Below are 27,533 nucleotides of genomic sequence, written 5' to 3' on the forward strand. Positions count from 1 at the left end.
TACATTTGTATTTAAATTAGTATTTTGAGTTACGAGTTTTACACGTTATTAATTAAAGTGTTAAGAATCACGACAATAGATTTTGAAGTTACACGAAGGGATACATTTTTATATAAAACTTTAAATACGTATTATTGTATTATGTCAAATAATTAATATTACTTAGACCGTTTTAATATTTTGAAAAACGCTATATATTTCATATCGTAATGGTAAACTTAAGGTTAGGTTGACGTTAATTACGGATGACTAAATACAAAAACGTAATCGGTGTTTATTGGAATGCACATGTATGTATAGACTATAACAGGCACATATACAAAAAAAAATTTCAGGGAGGTGGGGTTACAAAATATAGCAATACAAATTGTGCTGCAACATAATAAAACAATTTACTCGACATTATGGGGGGGTTGATTCCCCTGTAAAATACGTGCCTAGACTATATAGTTTAATAATATTAATAGTATGCATAAAAGCTCTAAAGAACGTAAGTATGGGTTTTTTGTGTATTGGTGAGAAGGAGTACATTACGTGCTGGTGCCCAGGATATTCTACACAAATTATATAAATGTATATAATAACGCGTCATGATTAATTGACATCATGACGTTTTAGTTTTACTTTTTGTGATAAAGCGTTAGGTTTCTCTATTATTATTGTTATTTGTTACTATACCTATAAACGAACCAAACAAGAATGGATGCTTTAGATACCTAGAATTCCTCAAGACAAGCTCACATCGAACTCAAAAGCTAAAATATCGTCTTTGAATGAACACTGATGAAAACAATATAAAAAATTTAAGTCAAAATTAACACATAATATAAAATATTGGTGTTCAAAAAAAAAAAAAAACAATTATGTTAAATCATAACTTATAGGTGTGTTAATTGGTATAAATATCGTCACTCGATGAAGAAAAACTCTTGAGTTTTAGCAATTTTTATTAGTTCCATTGCTACATTATTAAAAATTTGTACTTATAGGTTCATACATATTGTATCTACTCAACATATATTATTAATTGAATATCTACCATATTCTATTTTGGAGTGTACCTACTTACTATAGATTGAATTATATATGTGTATTATTAACTCAAGAAGATGTTAGGTGCGTGAGTGTAAACAGTAAAAGTTCAATTTGTGCGAAAACATCGCTTTTTATAAATTATTGATAATAATTGAAAGACTAAACTTTTATCAAAAGGTAAAGATATCTATTTGTGATGTCTGCCTCTATGTTTCCCAAACATATATTAAATGGTTAGCTTGTGAATATTTATCTTGTAATGTTTTAAGTTGTTGATATTTATTTAGTGAGAATTTAAAATATAAAATCATAGATCTGTAAAGTTTACTTTTAATTTAAAATATATATAAGACATAAAACACATATACATTGACCTATCTACCTATATATTATAATGTTTATTATGTTTAAACATCATATCTACATATTTTAAGATATAATACAATTTTTGATTATTTTGTGCAGTTAAATTCATACATATATCATAAAATATATTAAAATTAAATAAATAGATATAGATTATTTTGTTGGCAACTGATATCAACCACAATATTGCGTTTACCATGTTAACTACAAGTTCGTCTATAAGTAGAGTATATTATAATATGAGTCATGATAGAAATATAATGGGCAATTAATTATTTATTTTATCATATGCACTTGTCGGTATATTTAAATTTTTTTCGATAATGTGTGACTATTTACGTACACAATTTGAATACGAGAATTGATTTTGACGTATACATAAATGTTGTGTTAATGCTTAATTCGATATGAACCTACACATAAACTATTATTTATTTGTCATGCTTAAATTCGATATCAACTTATATAGAACTTATACAAACACAAATATAAAGCAAAATCACAAAAGTTGTTTAATCATTACTATTAATGCATAAAAAATAATATATACTTCAATATTTTTTTAATTCATTTTTCTGGCTAATCCGGAAATCAAAATCAAAAATGGATAATATTTTTATTATATTAAATAATTGTGTAAAAATAATAAAATAAAATCAGAAGTACTCCTAATTAAATTGTTAAATCAATGATAACTCTGATAAAATTGTCTGAACGATTCAAAAGATCTTTGTATCTTTTTCTGTTCAAAATCAATACTTAACATTTCATTTGAAAGCCAGAAATGTACAAATTAATGGATGATAGCACGACATAATAAAATAATATAAAAAAGTTTATCGTATGTACTTATTTTTTTATAGGATTTATTGAGTTAATTTTAAATAATAAACATGCTAAGAAAGTTATTCTGCTATATAGGAGGTTTCGATTATAAATCTTTATTGATTATTGTAATAATTCTGTTAAATTATAATTAAATGGTAGATTATTGTATATTGTCGTAACCGTAAAACAATGGATAAACATATTTTATAGTTAATTAATATTGCTAATACAGTTTTTTGAATAATATGTTATGAGGTATGTTGAATGCATTTTTTCTATAACCATCACAAATGATATTGTATAATAATTATTATAATTTATAAGGTTATGGCTTGTAAGCACATATTTAGGATTTTTATTTAAGGGAATGGCTTACGCATTTTCGCATTACTAAATATTTATTTATTGAATAAATCCAACTACAATAATATTGCATATACAATAGTATTATGATAATATTGTATTTTTGAGCTTTTATACACAAACAATTCTTTTTATTAACATAAATAGATTTTTTTTTTTAAGTTTTCCTGATTATTTTAAAAAGCGCCAAGAATTGTTGGACCTCTTCTCTCATTAATGGTTCAATTAGATTCGATCGGATTATTAAACTTGATATTAAAGATTATTAGATTTATTTGCAATAATTCATACTTGCAGTTAATCTCTAGTTTATTGTCGTTGATTTACTTGTCTTATGCTACGCAATCAAATAATTCATATGGTTATTTTATCTCAGAGTTTTTAATTTCTACGTGCATCGTTAAACGCTTGTTGAGAATCGTAAAAAAGCCGACAAAGAGCTCAAATATATACAAATAATACGTTGATTGTTAATGCAGGTTGAAAATGCTATAATTGTACTTAGAAAATTAAACTCCAACTTTTCAAGGGACCGAGGGTGAAAGGGTTCTAAATCCTTTTTTATTCAATGCCAACTTTTTTTTTTGCACTACAGGTACAGTATTTACAATATATTTCATAAGAATTTTCCAAAGACGCATATTTTCAACTCAAAATAGTTTTAATTGGTGCGTTAATAAAGTAAAAAAGTATAACAGGTGAATATGTTATACGTAATAAAATATCACTAATTATTATACTTCAATGCAGAAATGGATAAAACCTTTTCGTGTTGCTTATATATTATTGCGGTTATCGGAATAAAAATGATGTTCTATCATCCAGGGACCAGGACTCACTTCTAAGAATAAATATGTTCAACTAATTATTAAAAGGGAAATGTTTGTTAATTATAATGTTTTAATGATATGAATAATAAGAACAAATGCGATTTATTTATATTTTCTGAAAGTTGTTTTTCATAAAATCCTATTTAAACTTATCAATAATGTTTATTAGTCTAAATAATGTTGATTAATTTTTATTTTTCTACCCCATGGAAATAGCTTTATTAAGTAGTACCTAGTTGTTAATATATTATACGTAATAAAATATCGTTCGTTTACGAATGATATTGTGTATATATATGTTATATAATATACACACTTTTCTTTTTGATAATCGTTATAAATTATTCCGAGACTGTATATTATACATTATGCTAATATAATAATATGTATTAAGTACCTATAGGTATTTTAATTAAATACGAAAATTATTGCTATTGCAGAAATGTTAAGTATTTTATTCCGACTCGTTAGACAATATAATATGCCCCTGGAACATTTTAAATCCCATCTCAAGTTTGAAATAATGTTATAGGTATATGTTGTAATTACTTTGTTTTTATAAGGATTTCCGTTTTCTTGTTACTCGAAATTCATACAGTGACCCACCGAGACAGCGTACAGAGCTACAGATACCTCCTACAGTCAATGAATAATAATTAGTAATATTATCTCCTAATGGAATTTCAACGGTTCGTATTATTCCGTACATGCCATAATGAATAATATACAGACCGTTCAGCGTATTATTATTATTATTATTATTTCGTAGAATTACATTTTGAGACAACCGAAAACTTAAACTATTTCAATAGTATAAACGTATTATGTTATTGTATGGGGTGGCGTGCGCGTATAATATCTCTTATAATCATATTATTGTTGTATACCGCGATATAGGTCATACGGCGAAACGTCTGAGTAGTGACGCGGTGTGTTATAACGTAGGATTACCCAAGTTACAGGCCATTTTCTCGAGCATTAGCCATATTGTACGTACATAATAATGTAGGTACTTAGATGGCGGGAGGGTACCCCGTGCGTTATTGCGTTGTCGTCTAGCATGTGCCGCAGTAGAAAAAAAAAACCCTCGACACGATACTTCCCACTTCACCCTACCCCCAACAACAACCGTCAGAGTGTTAAAGTTGTTTATTAGTGCTGCAGGTATACATTATTGTTATTATGTTACATTCTAATAATATAATATAGCTAAGATGAAGACGATAAATTAATGCGTTCGAGTTGTTTTGACTTTTGAGTTTGGGGAAACGACCGACATTCGCGGATATTGAAATAAACGTATGATATCGTGCGCTCGTTCTACATTATAATTATTGTTATTATTATAATAAAATAATAAATAGGACGATACTGCACAAAAATAACATTACAATATCGTTATGAACACAAGCGAGCCCTCGCATATTTGATTTGTGTTTTTTAAGGGTGGGCACGTCTCTGGTGCGCACTGCAAACATACGTGCGCACACTCTCTAGCCTAGGTTTTAGACATGCGTAATGTCAAAGGTTACGTCACCGGATGTATATTATTATTATTATTATACGGCGCCGCGTTTCAATGGAGTCGGTACAACATTACTAATTTATGAACGATTCCCGATCCGCCGGTCGTTCTAGCGCCTTGATTTACGGGCATAGAAACGTACCTGTATAATATAATGCGGGTAAATGAAAAACTATAACGAAAACCTATGTAACATTATAATTAATATGTTAAAACTAGAAGGCGTATAGGTTTATATCTAAAATCTAAACTCATCAAAGATAACATTCGTGATGTTTTATAATTCCATTTTATGTGTAGATATACCGTGATATAAATATTTGTGAAGTTGGTCCCCGTAGATTGTCCAATCAATACTAATTTTGTGCTAACATTTTTTCAAATTGATTGTAAATACATTTTTAGAATTTACAAAACAATATATTTTTTTTTGTGTATATTTAACCAGTTTTTTGCTAGTTTCCCAATGTCGGTTCAAAAAATATACTAATATCGAGATCAAGGGAAGAGAAAACTGGAAAAAAAAACTTGTAAATTGTAAAATTTACAAAAAAAAAAAAAATATTGATTTGCAAATTCTAAAAATCAATTTTCGAATGCATTCATTCAAGTAGTGGTGGGGGCGGCTTCACGAAAATTCAAACTCACTATTTATCATTAAAATATGTAATTTCGTTCAAATTTTTAACTTCAAACATCTATAAAAATAAATTGTGATTGTATATTTTTTAGATTTATTAGCCACATTATGAACTATTTATGAGGATCATTGCATTAAATGTTCATACCTTAGCTATAAAAATTATGTATTTTATACATTTTTTAAACAAACTACAATGCGTATAATTTATATAGTTTTCATGATTTTGACAAATTTTGTAAATATTTAAACTTAAACGCTTATTATAATAAAAGTTGTGTACGTGTATCTTCATAATTTTTAAAATTAGCTTACACGGGATCTTGTATTATATTTTCAAGAAATTTGACCCAGTGAATAACTTTTTATCGACATTTAAAAATAAAGAATTTAAGATTTTGAATGTTTATAATAACTCAAAAATAGTCAAGTTATTTAGAAAACTATACTATAATACGTTTGTAAGAAATTGTAATATAAAAATCTTAAGAAAACTTAGATTATCTACATTCTACGGTTATTCGTTTTAGAATTACCACCAAATATCAAAAATTGTTTAAGAAGAAATTGTTATAAGACGCTGAACAACTAATGTCGTAAGAATTTAAACTTCAAAAAGTCATACAAAATTAATGCGACTTTTCAGTAAATATTTATTTTTGTTGTAGGTAAAACAACTAATGAAGAATTATTTTATATTTTTAAACCTTATATGTAAAAAGAAAAGTTTTCATGAATTCCTTAACTACAAAATAATTTCTAAACTTTCGGGATTATTTTGATAAATATTGTCAAAGACTGATTATATACTATCAATATTTATGGATGTCAAATGAAAAACTTATGCGAACATTATATTAAATATAGCTTACATTTCAAAATATTTTAAAAATGTTAATCATGTTTAAAAAAGTTTAATAAATATTTTTTATTACATGTATAAAAAAAATACACACCATTATAAAATGTATTTAATTGTTCCGATTATAATTTTAAAAAAACCGCATAATATTCATAATAATTATAAATTAATATTTAAATATTTTAAATTATAAGTATAAAATTATAATTTATTTAAATTATAATTAACTTAAGAATAATAATACTTTAATTTAAATTGTATTAAATATTATCCATAGGAAATGTACTCAATATAATAAAAAATTCTTTAAAATAAACATTCCTTCAAAATCAAAGCAAACCACAAATTAATGAAGAATTTATAGAATTGATATGGCGTCCCTCAAAGATCTTGCATTCTCATTTACCTAGTATCGCAATCAATAGTGCTTTATCAACTGGATCTTATATACTACTTAAATTCATTTTTTTTAAAAACAATGGAAAACTCCAAATCAATTACAAATAACTACACAAATATCAAAACATAGTTCAAAATTTTATATATTTTAATTTTTCTATAGAGAAATAAAACTGTCTAATTAATAATAATAATAAACAAATAAATGAAGGTGGGTTGAACATTCATCTAAATAATACAGACACATTATTCAATAAATGATATGTAAAAAATTAATGGGATTATGTTCATTAGTTGTCTGAATTGGATAGTATACATAAAATATCTCAAAGCAATAACCAATAAGATTATAAGAATATATTACCCCGTACGATATAAGGTGGATAAAAAAAAACTATTAAAATACATAAAGAAATATAAAAAAACAATTTTTTAAGACTACTAGGGCCTAAATGACGACGCAAACTGACTAGGATCAGTAAATCAAGATTGAGATACTTGATAAAATACTATTTTATTACGTAAAGCCGAAGGCAATGTGGATGATCAAAAAAATTACACAAAAAGCCTGCCGAGAGTAATGGAACTCGGGAAGAAGATCGCATGATGGTTTATTTCAGACGTCTGTCATCTGTGTGCGATCGGGTACGAGCCTATTTGAATCGTTTCATGTGGATTTACAACCTAAACAAACTGCATTACTTGAATTAAGTCTGAATATACGGTATTCGACTGTGGTAGGTAGCATATAATATGTGAAGGAGTAATTGGACATAATACCATTCATTTTGTGTATAATAATTCACGTGCAACGTTATTTTAAAGTAAATCGAAATAATATTGATAACCAAGGAAAAGATGAAAGAGCCAGATAATAGCAACGGAATTTACAAATAAGAATCCTGAGCGCTTTCGCAGGCTACAACGTTACACTATTAATATTATTATACTAGTGCAGCAGTTCCCAAACTGTGAGGCGCGTCTCTCTTGGGAGGCGTGAGCCGCGTGGTAAATATTTACTGTTAACTTATATTGTCATAAAAATACAATTTGTATATTTAAATACTATAAATTTGTAATTTAATTTTTTATGGGAGGCGCAATTATTTTTTTTAATTTTTAGGGTGGCGTGAACTAAAAAAGTTTAGAAACCGCTGGACTAGTGAGTAGACCAGAAGGTGACATCAATCCCCCTGACTGAACAGAACGCAATACGAGACAACTAGAATGGTGAGAAGACCAATGCGTTACTCGAGGGCGGTGAGTTTTCCAGTCGGCACAGGAAAAATGAACGAATAACACAATGACGACGAAAATTTGTTCGTATAATGTGAAATTATTATTTTTATGCCTCCTAGCAAATAGGCCGAATACTTTTTAAAACGGGGACACGAAAAGTAGCCTAAAAAGTGTTTGTAAAAATATTACTCCGAGAAATATTACAACAAAAGTCCAAAATAAAATAATAAAAACATTAAAATTAAAAAAAAAAGAAGGCTTAGATATGTAGATTTTTACAACACTCGTGTATCAGAGAAAATTAAAAGTTTTAAATATCTGACAAAGAGCTATGATAGTCACGAATTATAATAATAGTATAATACATTTTACCAGTAAATCGTATTATGAGTTATTTTCAACATAACAATTGTACGTAAATAGCAACATGTATGGTGAAAACAGATCAAAAAAACTATCAATAGATGAAAACATCCAAATTAAAAAAAAAAAAAAAAAAAATAGATATTGCATTTAATTATTTATTTATAAAACACATAAGGTATTTACAATACACACATATATTCTTTATGGCAATGTAAAATACACTATACTATGTAAATGTTAAAATATTTTACAATTAATACAGATCATAATATGATTTGTTTATTTTTAATTATTTTAATAATAATAAATATGAACCATAGATGTATATTATTATAAATTATAATTATTTTTTGATTTTTATAAGATTTTTATTAGATATTAGTTAAATTCAATTTTGTAAACAGAATATTAAATACATTAATAAAATTAATATTAAATCATTTAAGTAACTTATGAAATTATTTTCTTTTCTTTCGAAAATATAAATGTATATTAAATATTTTATTATCTATCATATAATGTAATACATATAAAGTAAATAAAGTACATAATGTCTAAAAAAATGCATAGGTATAATGAAAAAAAAATTTCATTAATATTAAAAAATAATAGTTCTTTAATAAAACAATTATTATAAAAAAAAAAAAAAAAAAAAACGTTGCTATACCTCTGTGTCAGCCATCGATTGACTTCTTCAGATTATGATTATATTACGTATATTTAATAAATATGTCCACGCTTTTTTTAAATATTCAAACCCCTCTAAGGCTATTTCAAATTATCCACCCTTCGTGCTAAGAGCAAATTTAAAAATACAAATGACTACTCAATATGTTTATCAAATACGGAAACCTCGTTTGTAAACGCTTTTGGATTTTTTAAAACCCATAAAATCTTTTTATTCTCTTTAAGTTTCATCAAGACATTATTGCTAATGATTGTCAAAGCATGATTGTTAAAATATTGAGGGTTTATTTTTCTTTCGTTTATTAGAGATACAACACATATTCCACTGAGAGTTTCATCCATTATGTTATTCTTTCCAGTAAATATCTACTTTATTAAAAATAGTAATTTATTATGTTACTGACTTTGATTTTTTTGTTTTTTGTTTTTTATATATTATTTTCGTAACCGTCACACTTATTCTGTAAATTATAACTAATACTCTATATTTTGTATTAAGGATTATATTCGCCGCATTACAGCTAAATATTTACAAATATATAAATTTAATTTTGCCAATAACAATAATAATATTTTAATATTACTTAGTATATATATATATATATATATAAAGAAAAGTTCGGTTAATATACCATTTACGCTATGCTTCAATGTCAAGTCGGTCAAATCGATATCCCGGATTAAAGAAATTGTTGAAAACTACTTTAGAAAATTAGTACTACGGAATATTATAATAGTATCTCAAAACACATGCAATTTGAAATTTATATCTTAAATTTGATCAGCTGAATAATAGATATTTAAGTAACACTACATGTTAGATATTATGACGAGATCATGCAGCTGAATGTAAACAGTCGTCATTAGGTTTTCAATATACAGTCGAGTCGCGATAACTATTGAAGGTAGATAATAATTCGCTTCGAGATATGTATTATTTTAGATAACTAATCAAATTTATATTAATTTATATATAATTTATATTTCTAGGGGAATAAAAAAAATTTGAATTATCGTGACTCGACTATAATATATAATATGTATCCTTTTGCGTGTCGATTGTTATTATATTAGTATTATGCTATACGCAAAACGATAACTATATTATAATATATAAATGTGTGCACAACAGCTGCATACGAATTCCGTCTCGATTATCTGATATTGGTTTATACGATTTTCATATGAATAATCTATATGAGTATTATTACTATTATCTATCGAATAGTACTTTTAAACTAAAAACAAATGATATACAACGTTGGATGTGTTGAAAAAAACATGTAAGTCATACATTAAGTTAAATATTAGACGTGCTAGTGAGCATAACCATGCAAGTTATTTTGTTTAATGTTAAACAGACAAAAATTAGGCAATAATTTAAAACACAAGGCAATATACTATGATAAGTCATAAAAAATCAATTCGCAGGAAATAATTATTAAATGACGTATCAACGTCGACATCGGACTAAATTAGTTTGGTCATAAAAATTTCATCGGATGCAATTAGTGTAGTTGTTAAACATTAACGGACGCAATTCGTATGAAAAAGGGATCTTGGGATGCAATTCGTTTGTAATGCACGAAACAGACCCTTTAAAGCAAGGATGGGCAACTGGCGACCTACTTACCTTTTTCACCTAGCCCATGTTATATTTAAAATTACTTAATAAAATGTTAGCGTTTATCTGTGTTTTTCATGTTTTTTATATAATATAAATAAATACATATAAAAAGTATGTGTTAATTAAAAACTTAAATTTGATTTTTTTTTTTTTTATTTTTATACTCTAGTATGGTTAATTTTAAAGTTCTAAAAATTAGCCTTTTAATCATTTTTAGTTACCCATCCTTGATTTAAAGTTTGAAATATATTCTGAAATTGATTTCTGTCACTTAAGTATTTTGTTTATACTCGTATATCATAATATAATTATATACTGTACCTACAAAACTTTTTTCAGACTATTTAATTGGGAGCGAAAAAGTTAAATTATCGTTTATAGTATTTTAATTTAATAATTGATTAATATAATATATAAGCGCTGGATAATTTATTATTTAATCACAAACTAAGGACTATCATAAATATAATTAGGATTTAAATTTATTTGTTTTTTTTTTTAACTTTGAATACAAACCAATACTGATAATTTAAATAATGTAAATTAGTATACTATAGGTACTTAATATTAAATATATATGTATTATATACAGATATGTTATATACAGCGTTAAAAAGTCTTGTATTTAATAGTGCAATATAACATATTGCTTATGGTTTGCAATAAAAGAATCTAAATCAGTTTAAATTGTTCTAGTGAATGTTTATTTACGTTTATAAGTCATTACGTTTTTTCCGTCCGGTACGAGACGTTCAGTTTAGATTTTGTTTGCTCATTAATGATTCGATTGTTAACAAAATGTTCAAGTCTAATGACTGATGACTTAACCTATTACCAATTCTATTAGAAACGCTAAAACAGTTTTCTTATATACCAAAGTCTTAATAAAAATAATGTAACTGTGTATACGGTATACGGGATGGTATTGGAAAAAATCAACTTCGTTCCGTCAACGAGTGCATGTACATTGTACGTACACTGATGTAATGGCCTTTTGGATCGTAAATTTCTTTAAGTGAGCCTGCACGATTGCAATTATTTTTACTGGCCAATCCCGTGGACGGCCTTTATTGAAAATCGCTTTGTGCCACAGCGTTCTCCTTCTAGTCCCGCCGTTACATATATTGAATATCGGAACATTGAATTCGGAGTGTAGGATTGGGGTTTCCGGTGATTAAATAATCGATAAAAAGCTGCTGTACAAAATAAGAAGCTTTCGTACTGACTTGTCAGTCGGTTATTATAGTTTCTTTATATACTTTTGGTACCTACCGAATGCAGTGGATTAGATATTTAATAGGATTTAGTAGTGATTTTTTTTTTGTGTAATTTAATTTATTGACAAAATGGAAAATAAAATACTTAACTCAAACCTTATGCGTGCAAATAAACAACCTCTACAACTACGACGAGTGAAAAAATAAGTTTTCGAAAATATTTTTAAACTGCATTAAATATACTATATGTCTTTGTTTGTACTGTGAATTTTTCCCGTGTATTCATAATGCAGTATAGGCATTAGGCGGTACTTTTATTAAATTCAATTATAATCCCGAAACTGATGAAAACGGTTAGTTTTATGTAAAATTAACTGTTATATTTACATATACTATTCATAATAATATTACTGTGTTAAATAAAAAAAATAAACTTTTTAATTACAATCAATTTTAAGTTAAAAGTTCATAAACAATATTATACTTCGGAATCTGAGAAACAAGGCTCTTTGAATGGCATTTCCACTTATCGTTATTATCACTTCTAAGGGCAAAACTTATTTCACTTCGAGGAAATAATTTTATTTGGTGATCTAGTTGTATTATTTAATATTTTAGTTTAAGAAATATTATATGAATATATATCTGATTAGTATACATTTGATTAATTCAAATGTCAACTAATAATTCAAATGTTTGTAATGAATATCTTCATAAAACATTTAAAAAATATAAGATAAACAAGCGTGCATTTTTTTTTTTTGCAAAGTTGTGTTATTTATTTTCGCAGCACGTTAAATTTCATTGCCTGCTGTATATAATCTTGTTTTTCTTTGTCAAATGGAATAATAAATAGTTAAATAAAACGTATTTTTTCTTCTACTTAATCACTTTTAAAAATACTATAATCATCAAAAATATTATTACAGTAAACGCACAAAAAGACTACCACGCAAAATGATTATGTATTTATAATAAATTCAATGCCGGGTTACCGATGTTAAATGAATAGTAACACCTCTACCGGACTAGTCCCTTCACAATACCCAAGTAACCTAATTTTGGAGTGTTTCGAATTCCGTAAATTTTATTTTAACATTTATCCGATGTAAGATTGATGGATCACATACAAAGTCCGTTAGATTAATCTGTTGGTAGATTTGAACGCGTATAGCGTAGATAATATTCGGTCCTCCTAGCCAATGTTGACGTTTAGTTCTCATGGAATAACATTTAAAGTGGTAAAAACAATCATAATACTCACTGATACAAGGGTTTTCGTTGATCATCGAAAAAATTCGATCGCAGCGTTTTTTGACTTGATTTTGTGGGCATATGCATCCGAACAACGGCGTCTTCCTTAGACGCAGCCAATCTCTATGACATTCTTCTCTGTATACCGAAAAAAAATATTAAGAAAAAAAACATAATTAAATTATATAACAACGAAATAGAAATATAATATAATATACAATAAATCAAATATGTTGCACTTGAAATATCCCTCTTATCCGGCGTAAACAACTTCGACGTACAAACCAATTATTGGCTAATTACTACCACAAGTTAAATGTGTACACCTTTATTATGTATGTAATTCGATGTCGGAACACACTCGATATTTAATTACTCAGCGCCGACGTAACAACAATTATAGTAAAATATAATAAGTAGGCAATATAAAAAATAATACTATTGATTTCATAGCAAAAAAAATAAAATGCGCGTATTAAAGGTGTATTATTTGTATACATGATTTTCAATTGAATAAAAATCCACAACACCATTGGATATTGGCATTCGATTTAATATATTAAAGAAAATTATTTTAAATTCTAATATTCATAATTTATTAATTTTATGCAGTAAGTATCACTATTAATAGTTATGATTTATTTTGTAGTCACTTTTCTGTTAAAATCAGTAACATCTTAAAAATGCGTTTTATTATTTAACGAAATATTTATTTAAATTTTAGTAATACTTCAGTATATTTAAAATTAAAGACTATATTATATTTGTATAATACTTTAATAAGTTCCAATTATTCTATTTATATTTTGGTGATACAAACATTTGATTTCTCGATCAATTTAGAAATTACAATACCTATTTTGTTTTTTACGAGGAAAAACATAAATGCATTAAAATAAGACATTTAATTTCTTAATTTTAAATAGTGAATAACTAAATTATAAATTTAAATAGCAATATTAATATTGCTTCAGTCTATGCAAAGTAAAATTCTTGTATCAATTTTCTATTTAAAATATTACAGTTCCGAATTCCGTTATATTTGTCGAGGGTCTCAAGGTTGTTTTGCTGAAAAATATGGCTGATAGAGGCTTAAACATAATATGGAAGTAAGTTTGGCTTGTGATTTTCTTTTTTAGTTTTTTGATATAGAATTATATTAGCCGGTGACCACGTTGAGTGAAACTTAATGTGTATATTAAAATAACACGATATTTACATTTTAATTCATATTTATTATATAGGTATAAAATTATGCTGTTGATTTAGCATACGCGTGATAATAAAACTGTTATTTTCTACTAGCGCAGATAACTCAAAATGGTGTTCTAATTATACAACATTATAATTACTGTGAATTCACAATAAACAATTACAGCAAAACTACGAAAGTATATTATGTACATAATATAATTTTATATATTATACATAAGTAATAAGTATGGATAACTGCACGATACTCTTCTAAAATAGTTCATCCAACAAATATACAATCGACACAGTTTACACTCTAATGGGGTCGTAAATATAATAATATTTATTTTATATTATATCGTAATTATTTATGTACACAAAATCGTACTGTCTTGCATAAATTACGTAGTTGATGTACTTAACTTTACCTATCTATGTACCTACCTACATGCAATATTATTTCGTGTTCTATCTACCAAGTTTTTTAAATCTAATTATTTATGCAATCTCTCCCTTCCATTTTTACCTGCAGAAATCTCGTTAAATATATTATTTCGTAAAATATTTAAAAAAGTCGACTCAAAGCTATATAAAAAAAGTTTATACATTTATATTTCATCTAAATATTACTACTATAAAAAATAAAAATAAAATATTTTTTATTAGTTTTTTTATACACGATACAATTTTAGAATTGAATCCGGGTGGACGGTTCTGAATTTGACCTGTGTATAAATAATTTATACCCAAATATCTTACACAGAATATTACACTAAGAAATTATTGTAATAACGTTAGGCCAGTGCATTTCAAGTGAACAAAAACAAAATTGAATTTTGGACTTAAAAATGGTATTTATACCTGTATACGTTGGACTATAATTTTAAACTACTTCAATATTTATAGAAAACGCCAAGTTATCTGTCATGAATTTTAAAATTTCAAAACGAATAAAAACAGTTGTATATATGGTTCTCTCTTTAATTATGAATCGACTCAGTCTTATTAAAATTATTTTATTAAACCGCCAAAACATAAATTATAACGTTTTATTCAGAATATAGTAGGTACTAGATATACTAGTTATATCGGTACTAAAAATACCACGTACCTAAAAACTAATAAGTAATAACTAGGCCATTAGGGATGGTAATAAATTAAAACATTTTGATTTTATCTCCCTTTCCCAATATAAACGTAATATAGACATGGTAATGATTTTTTGATTAATCAAACATTTTTTACTTTGGTAACTATACGTTTTTATAATTTATAAAACATGTTAATTACTATAAATAATTTCACGAATAAAATCATCACGTGGTTATAATTAAAATTAATTATTGTTGATTATTATTATTATTATTTTAATTATTGATGAGAAATCAATAATAATGTTTATAACAATAAATAAGATGATTATAAATATAAAAATTAGTTTTTCACATTCCAAAGACATAATTTAGCAGAATTATAGAAGACTAGATTTTAACGCATACTTCCATAACCTATCCTTATAAATGATTTAACAATAGTAAGTAATAACTCTACAATTGATAATTTATTGAGAAAGTTATTTGCCACAATATAATATACATCGAAATTCCGATTTGAGTCATTTCATCTGCTATTTTAGTCATATATCAATATTTAATGATAATAATAAAAAAAAAAAAAACCCAAAATATTTTAGAAACATAATGGAAATAATCGTTTTCACAAGTAAGTCCGACGGCTTGTTATGGAATATTAACTACACATATAGTGTGCACTCGCATAATATATTGTATTATTATAGGTAAGACCGTGTGTATTACGATGTGACACGATGAATGCTCATCATCACTGCACTGCAGAATACGCGCAAACCATCTGTGACCAAATTATCTAATTGTTTATTTCCATATGACCCATAAAATCTGTGATTGCCCAATAAGTTAATAATGAAATTAAAAATAATAACTCAAATTCTACATCAAATATTGATAGCCGCTGTAGTGTTTTATAACTTATTACATCATAGTCGCGAAACTGAGCGCGGAATAAAAATTACGAATTAGTTATGTAAATTGAACGTACGTTGAAATACGTGAACTCGTGTATTCAAATGTAACGACATACAGTCTGCAGCCCGCAGGCCTGCAGTCGATTTATACCCAGACGCGTGAGTGTACAAATTAACGAAAACAAAATATGTGAAGTATAAGCATATAATACTACCCACGTCGCGTAGTCACGATGATATAAATTAGGAATCCGGTGAATTCGTCGCTGTATACGAAAATGTATCATTGGTTTTATTTGATCGCCGAGACGTGTGCAATTCAATATTACTCATCATGCACGATCGTCATTCAATAACCGCATATACGTACGTAGACTTATCGCCGTTTGATCGAAAGTGCTAATTTTTAAAATCATTAGCTTTACACGTCTACATTAGATTATACATTTGTATATATTATAACATATTAGATTAACCCGGACGTCACAGGGTTAAAAATAACAAAAAAAAAACATTGTTTACACAGATATCTATGTGCAATAAAAATTTTTCAAACGATTTTCGAATTTATTCATTATTTTTAACTCACTATTTAGGAATCATAATAACGGTTTAAATTATGGTGTACGCGACTGATGTGTACATATTTTTTTTCCGAAGTACTTATCAAATACACATAAAAGGTAATGAAATCAGTTACGTCTATTCGTCATTTATTAAGCGACAATATTTTTCATTTAACATTATGATAAATTTTATTTTATTTGTATATTATATTATTTATATTCTTAAAAAGTATACATGCTTTTATAAAATAATGTAAAATAATTCTACGAACTGAAAGTTTAAAGGATTATTTGATAATATAAAAATCAAAATCCCGTTGTTTGCTGGTGCATACTATTATGAAATTATATTTTAAAAACTATATATAATCATTATAAAACATGTTAGCGAAAGTGAGTTTTTATTGCATCTGGTACAATTTTACTACTAAAACAGTATTATTTTAGATTATAAAATCCAAACATTTTGAATAAAATGTTATTCTTCAAACTATTGTATTTGAATATATTTTATAATTTTATGTACGACCAACTGATTTATTTTTATAACAAATAATCTTACTTTATGCACAATTTCGAATAAATCCACTATCAACAAACAATCACTTTTCTCTAACGGTATATTTTATGGTAAAATATAATTGACAAAAAATCATACAATTCCGGGTGTGTATAGTGCCCTCTTAAACACAATTAACAAATCCATCTTCTAACGATAAGAACAACGACTTCATAATGATAATATACCTAATACTTTTTAATAGTATAATACTGTTTGAGTTTAGCGTTATTTTATAAAATACCTTATACCTATAGCTAGTTGTATTTTGATTCCTACTTGTTATTTCACTGTAATATTATGTAAACTGATTTACCACGACGAGACATTGTGGTTTTTAGTATCACGTCATATCTATTTAAATTATTACTGTAACCGCAATACACGTCAGGGTCATCACTCCGTCAGTTTCGTACTCCATGAAAGTTTTATAATACCCCTGTAATTTTATTGTATAACTTTGAAGTTTGAACAGACAATAGTCATTGACGAGTATGTCACATCGATTAGAGTGTCAATTCACCGGAATCCTTATTATATTACAATAAAACACTGTAACGAAGTCGTTGTGAACTTGTTATAAAATACAAACACTATACCTATAATATACGATATTGTATTAATTACACGTATTGTTTCAATAATATTCAACCATGCAGTCATGCTTAAGTCCGTGTACGGTCTAAATAATAGTTAAGCATTAGTAATTTAATTTAAACACGATTACGTTCTTACAATTTTATATTTTTGTCTTGTTCGTGAAAGCCACCTGTAAATTAGTTTTTATTTACATTTGATATGTTAATGGTTATTGCTTGCAATGTTTAACGAACCCAGTTTCAAATTATATACATAGTTGAAAAATTTGAAACAACTTAAGCTATCTTTTAATTCAAAAATATTATGCTCACTTTTATTGTTATTACACCTAATCAATGTATAACCCTAATAAATTATACATAATTACATACATATAAAATATACGTTAGGTGTGTGTGTGTCCTGATTTTTCATTTTTAAAAGTTATATTATTAGGTTGTGAATAAACATAAAATTATATTATAAGTAGTGTCCTATTGGCTATTATTGTTTTCTGTGGTTAAACTGGTTAACGATAACGTTTTTAATTAACTTAAACATTAAACTATTAGTTATATGAGTATATTAATAACGATCACGATGATTTACCGCGTGTTAAATGCATATATTTGGAGTTTTTTTATTTTTTAATATAAACTATTATATATCTGACCACTTTTTATTATTATTACTTATTATTTAATATTGTAATTTATATGAAAATAAGATATATCATAGGTACTAATAACAATGTCACGATAACAAACCTTAAAACGTACTAAGGGAAGTATATATACTAACACTATTAAATATTGACAATTGTTTAAGCTAAATAATAATTTTAAATATTTTCAAACAAATGTACAAACATAAATACTATTCTTACCTTTGTTTGATAATAAATGTATTTACTTTAATATTTAAGATAACTACACACAGTTATGCACGTGGGTTTAACATCTTCTTAGACTGTATACTGTATACATTCATATAAAATATAATCAGATTGATAATAAAATATGACATTTATATTATGATAAACGAACCACGTACTTGATAACCTACAGCTGTCAGACATACACACGATTAGGTATGATAAAAGAAAATTTACAGTATTTAATCTGTTTTTCATCACTATCGGGAAAGGACCTACACATAAACATTTCTTATAATATTATGATACAATCGATACAAAACTGGACACAAAATTAGAATTTTTTTAAATAACAAATGCATTGTCCACTATATAAAATTTATATTTTGTAAATTAAATTTTTTGAAAGATAATAAAGTAATTTCTAGAGAGAAAATGCAAAATTTATATCTAATTTAAAATATACATATATAATAATACGTATCAAATAAATCTATTTCATTAAAATGCTGGAAAAAATATCAAACTAGAAAAATAATAATAATGAATTATTCTAAAAACTACGCAGGGTATAAAATATAAAATCAATAAAAAAAACTTTATTTAAATAGAACTGAAAAAAAATTTTATTTTTTAAATTTATTTTATTCGTAGAAATTGAAATTGAAAATATATATCAACACAAATACATTTCAAGAAAAATAATATGTAAGAAACATTTTTAACTATACCAGTTAAAATGGATAGTATCTTAACTTCATAGTTTCTAAATATGGGAAAAACAATATATTGAGTAGCCGTATAACATTCAGCCAATGTATGTATATCAACTCGCCCAAGTAATATATTAAAACATATTAGGTTTTTATTGATATTTTGCATGCATTTACGTTGTTATTTAAAAATTAAAAACTTAAAAACAATAATGATTAAAAATAGTAAGAATTATAATTAGTTTTTATAAAATTTTGTGTTAGAATGACTTAAAATTATGCAAAACGAAATGTTTCATTTAAAAAAATAACTAAATTGTGTCAATGGTTATATGAAAAATAACAATGTAATTTTCAAAAAAAAAAAATTATCAAATATTTTATTTTCGATGAAACATCTTTCTATACTAATATAAAATTGGCGCAAAAACGTTTAGGGTTTCGATTATTAGTAAGCGCTCCGGAGGGAGAACTTTCAAACTGTCGACCTTGATCTGTAATGATTTGCTCCGGTGTAACGGAATGAGCAGTCTGACCGAAATGAAATTATACTCCGCAATAGCAATATTATATTCGGGCATACGGTCCCTTAGAGTACATACACCGTGAAAAATTAGGAATCGATATTATACACTCGAGTCTATCAATAATAATTACTGTCAGATTTCAAATGCCAGTCTACCATAATCTGCAGCATCTGTCAGCGGATTCGGTCAGTTCCGTTTCTACCGACCACAGCAGAATCCATAGAAAAGTTAGAAATGATTGATTTGTTGATTTTCTGATGATCGATGGAAAAAAAAATATTCTCTGTAACACCGCATACCGAAATTATGATAAAAGATTATTACAAATAGTTCATAAAAAAAATAAAAATCGACATAAGTCCAATGTCGAAATATGAATTCCTGGTGCAAGGATGACGTTCTTACGTATATACGAATACTTATTTATAAAACTATTTTGTTTTTATGAAAAAAATTCGATTACGTTGTTTTAGTTTATAAGACTTAAGTAACGTATGATAACATATTATTATCTAAATATATGAATATTATAAATAAATGTATTATAACACTAAAATTCAAGTGTTTGGTCGGATCAAGCATTCATTTATATATAAAATTATAGTAACAAATCATCGACTGACTGATTTTTTAAAATAGACATATCATCACGTCTTGACATTGGTTAACATAATTTTATTTAGATTTATAATTGTATTTGTATAGAAATTCACAATAATATTATGTATAAATTTAATTTTTAATTTTTTTATTTTTATAAACAGTTTAATACACTAGTATTTATACTATTTAAATATTACCAACCCTTTGGCAACTATATATTTAGAACAGTCATAAAAAGTCCTATCACTAAATCGTTTGAAAAACCATAAATTAATATTTATGAAATTAATATCAATGAAATTCGTACTTACAACTTACAAACGTTTAATTATCACCTTTACAAATAATAAATATAAAGAACGTAAATATTGTGTCTTTTTTTATTATTAAAAGCATAGGACTTTCAATTTTCAAGTACCTAATTTTTTTGATAAACAGACGTGTTTTTTCATAATAACAAATCATAGTATAGCCAGTAGAAACTATGGTACGATTCAATTTAAATATGTAAATTATATGTATATTTTTCTATTGTTTTTATTTTTAATTAAACCGTATTTTCGCAAAGTGACTTTATAACTTTTTACTCGGATCAAGTAACAAAAGATTATAAAAATATTTTTAAGAATAAGCGTATAACAAGAAATTATGATGTAGCAGTTAAATGCAGGCCATTTTTCAAGTACCTGCATAGTATTATTCACATTGAAAGTTAAAAGGATTTCTATTATTATGATTCTACAAAAAGTTGTAACAAACATTTAAAAATATATTTTTTTTAATTCCTATGTAAATTTTCGGATCCTGGGGTATAATTGACTAACTGTTTATAAATCTAAAACGCTTATTATTATTTTTTTTTTTTTGACAAAGGAAAATAAATGTATTATGTAAATTATTTTTATACGACGATAAAAATGTTAAAAACGTTTTGGATTTTTCATACTACGTAAATAAAAAAAAACTCTTGTAGCCAATTTTTATTTTATTAAAAAACAAATAATTTTAGAAATATTTAAAACAATAATAATACATAAAATATAATAATACGCGACAAAATAAAGAAAAAAGAAAAAGAAAAGTGTTTTATCAGTTCTCTTTTACTGCTATAGTGCCGTTATGACTATATTGAAAATTTTAAATCCATTTTCAAAATTATTGTTGATCAATCTCTAATCTCACCCAGTTATCGAAATAAATATTTAAAACAGTTCAATATTTTTTTCAGACTATATACATTTTATTGCCTTGACATTATGTGCGTGTGAGTAAAAAATCGATAATACGCAGATCACGCAACAGTGCGGTTCTTACACTAAAGTTTATTTACGACTCACCCTACGATAGTGATCATATTTGCTTGTAAAAACGATTTTATTACATACAAGTATAAGACCAACCCATTTAAAATTGTTATTCTTGGAGAAAATGTAAATGCACAGTTGTTGTAAAATTGTTCCAATTTGTTCAAAAATGATTATTAATTTACATTAAAAAAAAAACACTACAAAAAAGTTTTTAATTGGCAATTTAATGTGGGATATTTTAACGAAAAGTATATTAGCGAAACTAATTGAATGTAACTCACAAGGTGGTCTCTCTCACCAGCACCATTGTTAGTTGTTGTGTAATTTGTAAGATATATATGATTATTTATATATACATATATATATGTATATATAAAAAATATACGTGAACAACTACCGAAAGGTTATACATTTAACATTTATAAGATAATAAATCAAACTTTCACCAACAAAAGATGAAAATACGAGAACGTTAATATTAGGAAATATAATTTTTTTTCCGTATGTTTTTTTGATATCAATAAAGGGAAAATAGGTTATACAATTTTGAAAAACATAAAAATAACAGATTATATAACAAAAAATTATAATTTAATATATATAAATTGAACCACAAATGTTTTTATTTGTTTACATATTTCAAGTTTCATAGTTCTTAATTAAATAAAGGCCACTATGAAACATAAAAAATGTTCATCAACTATTATAGCTAATCGCACTTATAGATTCTGTGATAAATTATATTTATTTTACAATTATGTGTATTTTTTTTTTACGTTTGTTGTCTATATAAACAACAATTAGTAGAATGAATGATCCAGTTGTTTTAAACTTTAAGTGTAGTTTCTGATATTAAATAGGATCTGTTTAGTACTTTTAAGTATAATAGACACACATAAAATGCACATCAAATTTATATACATGTACATGATAACATTTTCAACATATTTTTTGCTATTTAGGCTAGTTGTTTATAGATATTAGTAATTTTAAAGTGTTTTTAGTTTTTTTTTTATGTATACATAAATACCAATAAAATGGTTTTTAATAGATAAAAAAGTTTGATCATTAAATACAAGATTCTTTATAAGTTTTTCATTATTTTCTTGAAGAATAAATAAAAAAATAAAAATATAATCATTGAAATTTCAAAAATAGTTACAAAATTTGTTTAAAATCATTTAAAGTTAGAAATTCTTCAAAATCGTAAAAATTAACAAATTTTTGTATAGCTTTAAATGTATACATATTTTTAATAATTTTTTTTGTAGGTGCTTTAATTTCGATATTTAAACAAATAATAACGATTTTAGTAATTTTGTTTAATTATAATGTTATTTAAAATTATTATTTGTGGATACTTAAGACTTAATCGTATATTATATATATATATATATATATAGTATATTATGCTATACATTATTATAACTTATTTTTTATAATATATATCGTATCACTAATAAACTAAACCAATTAATGTATATGATAATAGGAAATCAGGTTGTTATATTAACGTACATTATTATACTGTACACAAAAAAATCTATTTCCAAATGCAATATTTTTGGTAAAAATTAATTCAATCTATCGTACTTCTAGCTAATAGTAATATATACATAAAATATACTTTTTAGTAATATAGACAGATCGCAATCTTTCAGAATCATATCTGGCATGCAACGATTTATCGTTGAATTCAAATGTAACACGTCTATCACAGTCATCTCGGTACACTAGAACGGTATCTACTAGCGTATTCTTTTTTTTTTTTTTATTAATAATATGCACTTACTGGAACAATAAATGAAATAATAATTAAAAAAATCCCGTGTTTCCTTAACGTTGTTTCGAGTGTATGCTACACGGATATAATAACCGCTCGGTTAAAAATAATACAATAAATATTAACACGATGTATGGTCTGTTGAACACCTTATGTTTCTCAAATAATGTATACGACACTATACTAGGGAGTTTTCAAATATATAATGTAATAAACAGGTCTAAAAAATGCATGGATTGTGTTTCGTTTTGTGTTTAGCCAAATTAAATATCTGAAGGTTATGTTACACTTGAGGGGAATCATTTGGGCCGAAAATGTATATTATGTATAGGTCTATGTAAGAAACCTTAACTCCCTGTCCATAAAGTTTGTACAATAGAAATTTCTGAGTGGGTATTCAATTCATGGCACTACAATATAATATGATTATTTAAAAAGGAAAAAAACTCTATACTATTGAATTTCCTGAAAAATTTAATTGAATATTTTTAATGCATTTTATATATTATTATATATGTAAATACGCACCTATTTTTGAATAGAGCATTGTACAAAACTTTGGAACAAAAGCAAACGAATAATTTCACTTTAATGAAACTAATGTTTTATTGTAATTTTCTCTAGTCAATAAAAACGAATAAATTAAGTCTGCCAATGAGTAATTCATTAGGTAACAATAAAAATAAAGATACAACTTCATTGGTACATTGTAAAATATATAAATTAATAATCTTGGCGCTATAAATATATAGTAAGTACGTATGTCTATGTCATATACTTTAACTTGATTACAGAAGGACTACATTTTAGACGTGAATTCGTCTTCAATAGTTATACTATTACGAAAAATGTCTATGCATCCCATGACAAGTTTTCCTAGTAAAGTATGAAATAAATTTTAATTAGATCCAAGAAATCCTTTTAAAACTTGTAATTATAAATTAAAATATTTAGTTTAAATGTCTGATTTATATATATATATATTAAATATGTCATTAGGCATGATAAATATATTTAGGACAGATAAGATAGAAATTAAACACTCTAAATTAATTTAAGAGAATATTAATTTCATTGACATGTTTTATAAATTTTTTACGGCATTAAAAAAAAAAGAATCAGTATCTATTTTCCATAAGTATTTTTTTTTAAATATTAAAGACATTTTTGTGGAGTAATCATATGAAAAACTGACAAATTATCATCATCAGGATATTGTTAACAACAAATTGATTAATTCTTATTATTCTCTTTAAACCCCACTACTGAACGAGTAAAATATGTTTTCTAAAGGTATGTTTTTCTATATAAAATTTGAATATATTAAGGAAGTTGGGAAGATGGTATTATCTATCTGATTACAAATGTTTGTGTGCTTAGAGGTGGCAGAATATTGTTGTATAAAATATACAATCATCGATAGCCGTATCAAGAAATCGTTTGTTAATAAAGAAATATTTAAAAATATAAATAATAAATATATATAAATAATTATCATAATATTTCGTAAAATTCAAGATTAAATTATCAGTAAAAAAATCATTTCTTTTTCGTGATTTGTAAAATATTATAGATATGGTCACAGATAACACAAATCAATTGCTTTAGCTCTGTAAGTATCTATTTGCACCTTTTAACCCAATCTACAACTATGGTAAAGTTAGGAAATCACTTAGTTATGGTTTATAACAGTACGTTGTCGTGTCGATATCATCTGAAAACGTATTAATATTATAAAAACGCAATAGCCCATTACAAGCGAACGGCTCAATAATAAGACTATTGGCGTTCAGCTTCTAGACAACCGCGGAGGAACCTGAAGATTTTACGTGTACCAATGGATGGCGTATCGATCTCCGCGCGTGCATGCAGTGAGTTCTTGCAAACTTATCGTATCCGAATAAATTCCGCCTATTTATTTTTTATTGTCTTCGTGCGACAAGGCAGTCGTCCCTCGGCGGAGGTTTTTTTTTTATTATTTTATTTTATTTTGTTCGTCTCGACGCGACAATCGCGCGTCATCGTTGTATGTTTATTTTACGACTATACTATAGTGGCGTGTTGACGGGCAACCGACGATTTCCACGGCGATGGATAACCTCAAATACGTCATAACATTCCAACTCGGCGGGACTAGCTATATTTCCCGTGCGGCTTTTCATCCGTTGATAAAGCCATAGCATGTCGTGCGACACGGGTTCATCTTCGTGGTCGTTCCGTCCGTGGCTGATAACGGCCCGCGATGCGTTCCATCAGATCGGCCATTTAAACGAACCGTCGTCGCCGTACGAGTGCATCGAGTACGATGATATTTTGAAGACCTGTGTCTCGGAAAAGACGTGTCCTTTCGTCGACGTGTTCCGGTTCATGTGGGCCAATGCCTTGCAGACCGCGGTCGCCGTGGCCACGATCATGTTTAGCGTCGTTGTAATCGCGTTCCAGTCATTACAGTTCGTCGCCGCGAGCCGGCCACTGCGGGCCGTCTGTAAGACACGCGACAAGGCCAAGCTGTTTTCGCAGTCGCTCGTCTTGTTTGCGTTTGTCGTATTCGCCCTGCACGCCATTTACAGGCCAGCGTACGGTGTGTTCGTCCTGATAATGAACCTGACTCCATGGTCATTGGTCGCGGTCCAGGCAGTCGCACTTATCGTCGTCGCCAGATTCCTTTGGCGGGGCGACGATCACACACACACATGAACCGTATAATGTAAAATATAAAAATACACCATACATTGTAAAAAAAAAAATTACAATAAAAAACAATTATTTAATTACGCATTGTTAACGGTTATACGTTATTGCGGTCATTAATGTTAAAAATCCTAAGTACTATGTTCTAAAATTAGGTATACTAAAATTATAATATAATATAATTATATCCAGTATAAAAAATAACGTAGTTTTAATGAATTGAAATGAAAATATATTGTGTTCTAGAATGATTATTATAATCTATACTTACATATCTATGTAATGAATGTCAATAGTTTTTAAATTATTAGCAATTAAATATTTATGTGTATATCTAAAATAGGCTAGTACCTATGTAATTATTAAATACATAAAGGACATATGTCTTGGTAGAAATTTATTTTGATTTTCAAATCAGACTTTTCCGCGGCATTATTTCAACTATAATAATATTAATATTATATTATATAAAAACACACTACACATTTTGAGCATGAATAAAAAAATCCCTATTCTATAACACTAACCTTGTATAATCGAATTAATATGAATATTCAATATACATGATAAAAGATGATTAATAATTTATTTAGCGTATAATAAATTTATTAACCTTTGCTTTTATATTTTAACATTTATGATAAGGTCTATCTCAGAATTGTAACAAAAACACACTGACATAGAACAGTGGTTTTTTGTACTATAGTAAGCTTGGTTAGATGAAAAACACGATTCACTCATAAAATAAAACAATATTATGTAAATATAAAACATAATGACATATTCCTTTTTTAGAAATTTACAGCGAAAACAATTTAGTTACATCCAAGAGACAGTTATGTATAAGCAATAATTGTTTATGCCTTTAATTGTAAAATATTAATAAATAACAGA

General features: G+C 26.3%; 1 protein-coding gene across 1 annotated transcript in view; it reads right to left on the reverse strand.

Moving 5' to 3' along the window:
* The window catches only part of LOC113555664, a 182,169-nt gene that overhangs the window by 42,567 nt on the left and 112,069 nt on the right, over positions 1-27,533 (reverse strand). Inside the window, exon 5 of the mRNA XM_026960147.1 lies at positions 13,249-13,376. Coding sequence (XP_026815948.1) covers positions 13,249-13,376 — 128 coding nt within the window. The remainder of the gene's footprint in view (positions 1-13,248; positions 13,377-27,533) is intronic.

Source organism: Rhopalosiphum maidis, chromosome 3, assembly GCF_003676215.2.
Source record: "Rhopalosiphum maidis isolate BTI-1 chromosome 3, ASM367621v3, whole genome shotgun sequence".
Lineage (NCBI taxonomy): Eukaryota > Metazoa > Arthropoda > Insecta > Hemiptera > Aphididae > Rhopalosiphum > Rhopalosiphum maidis.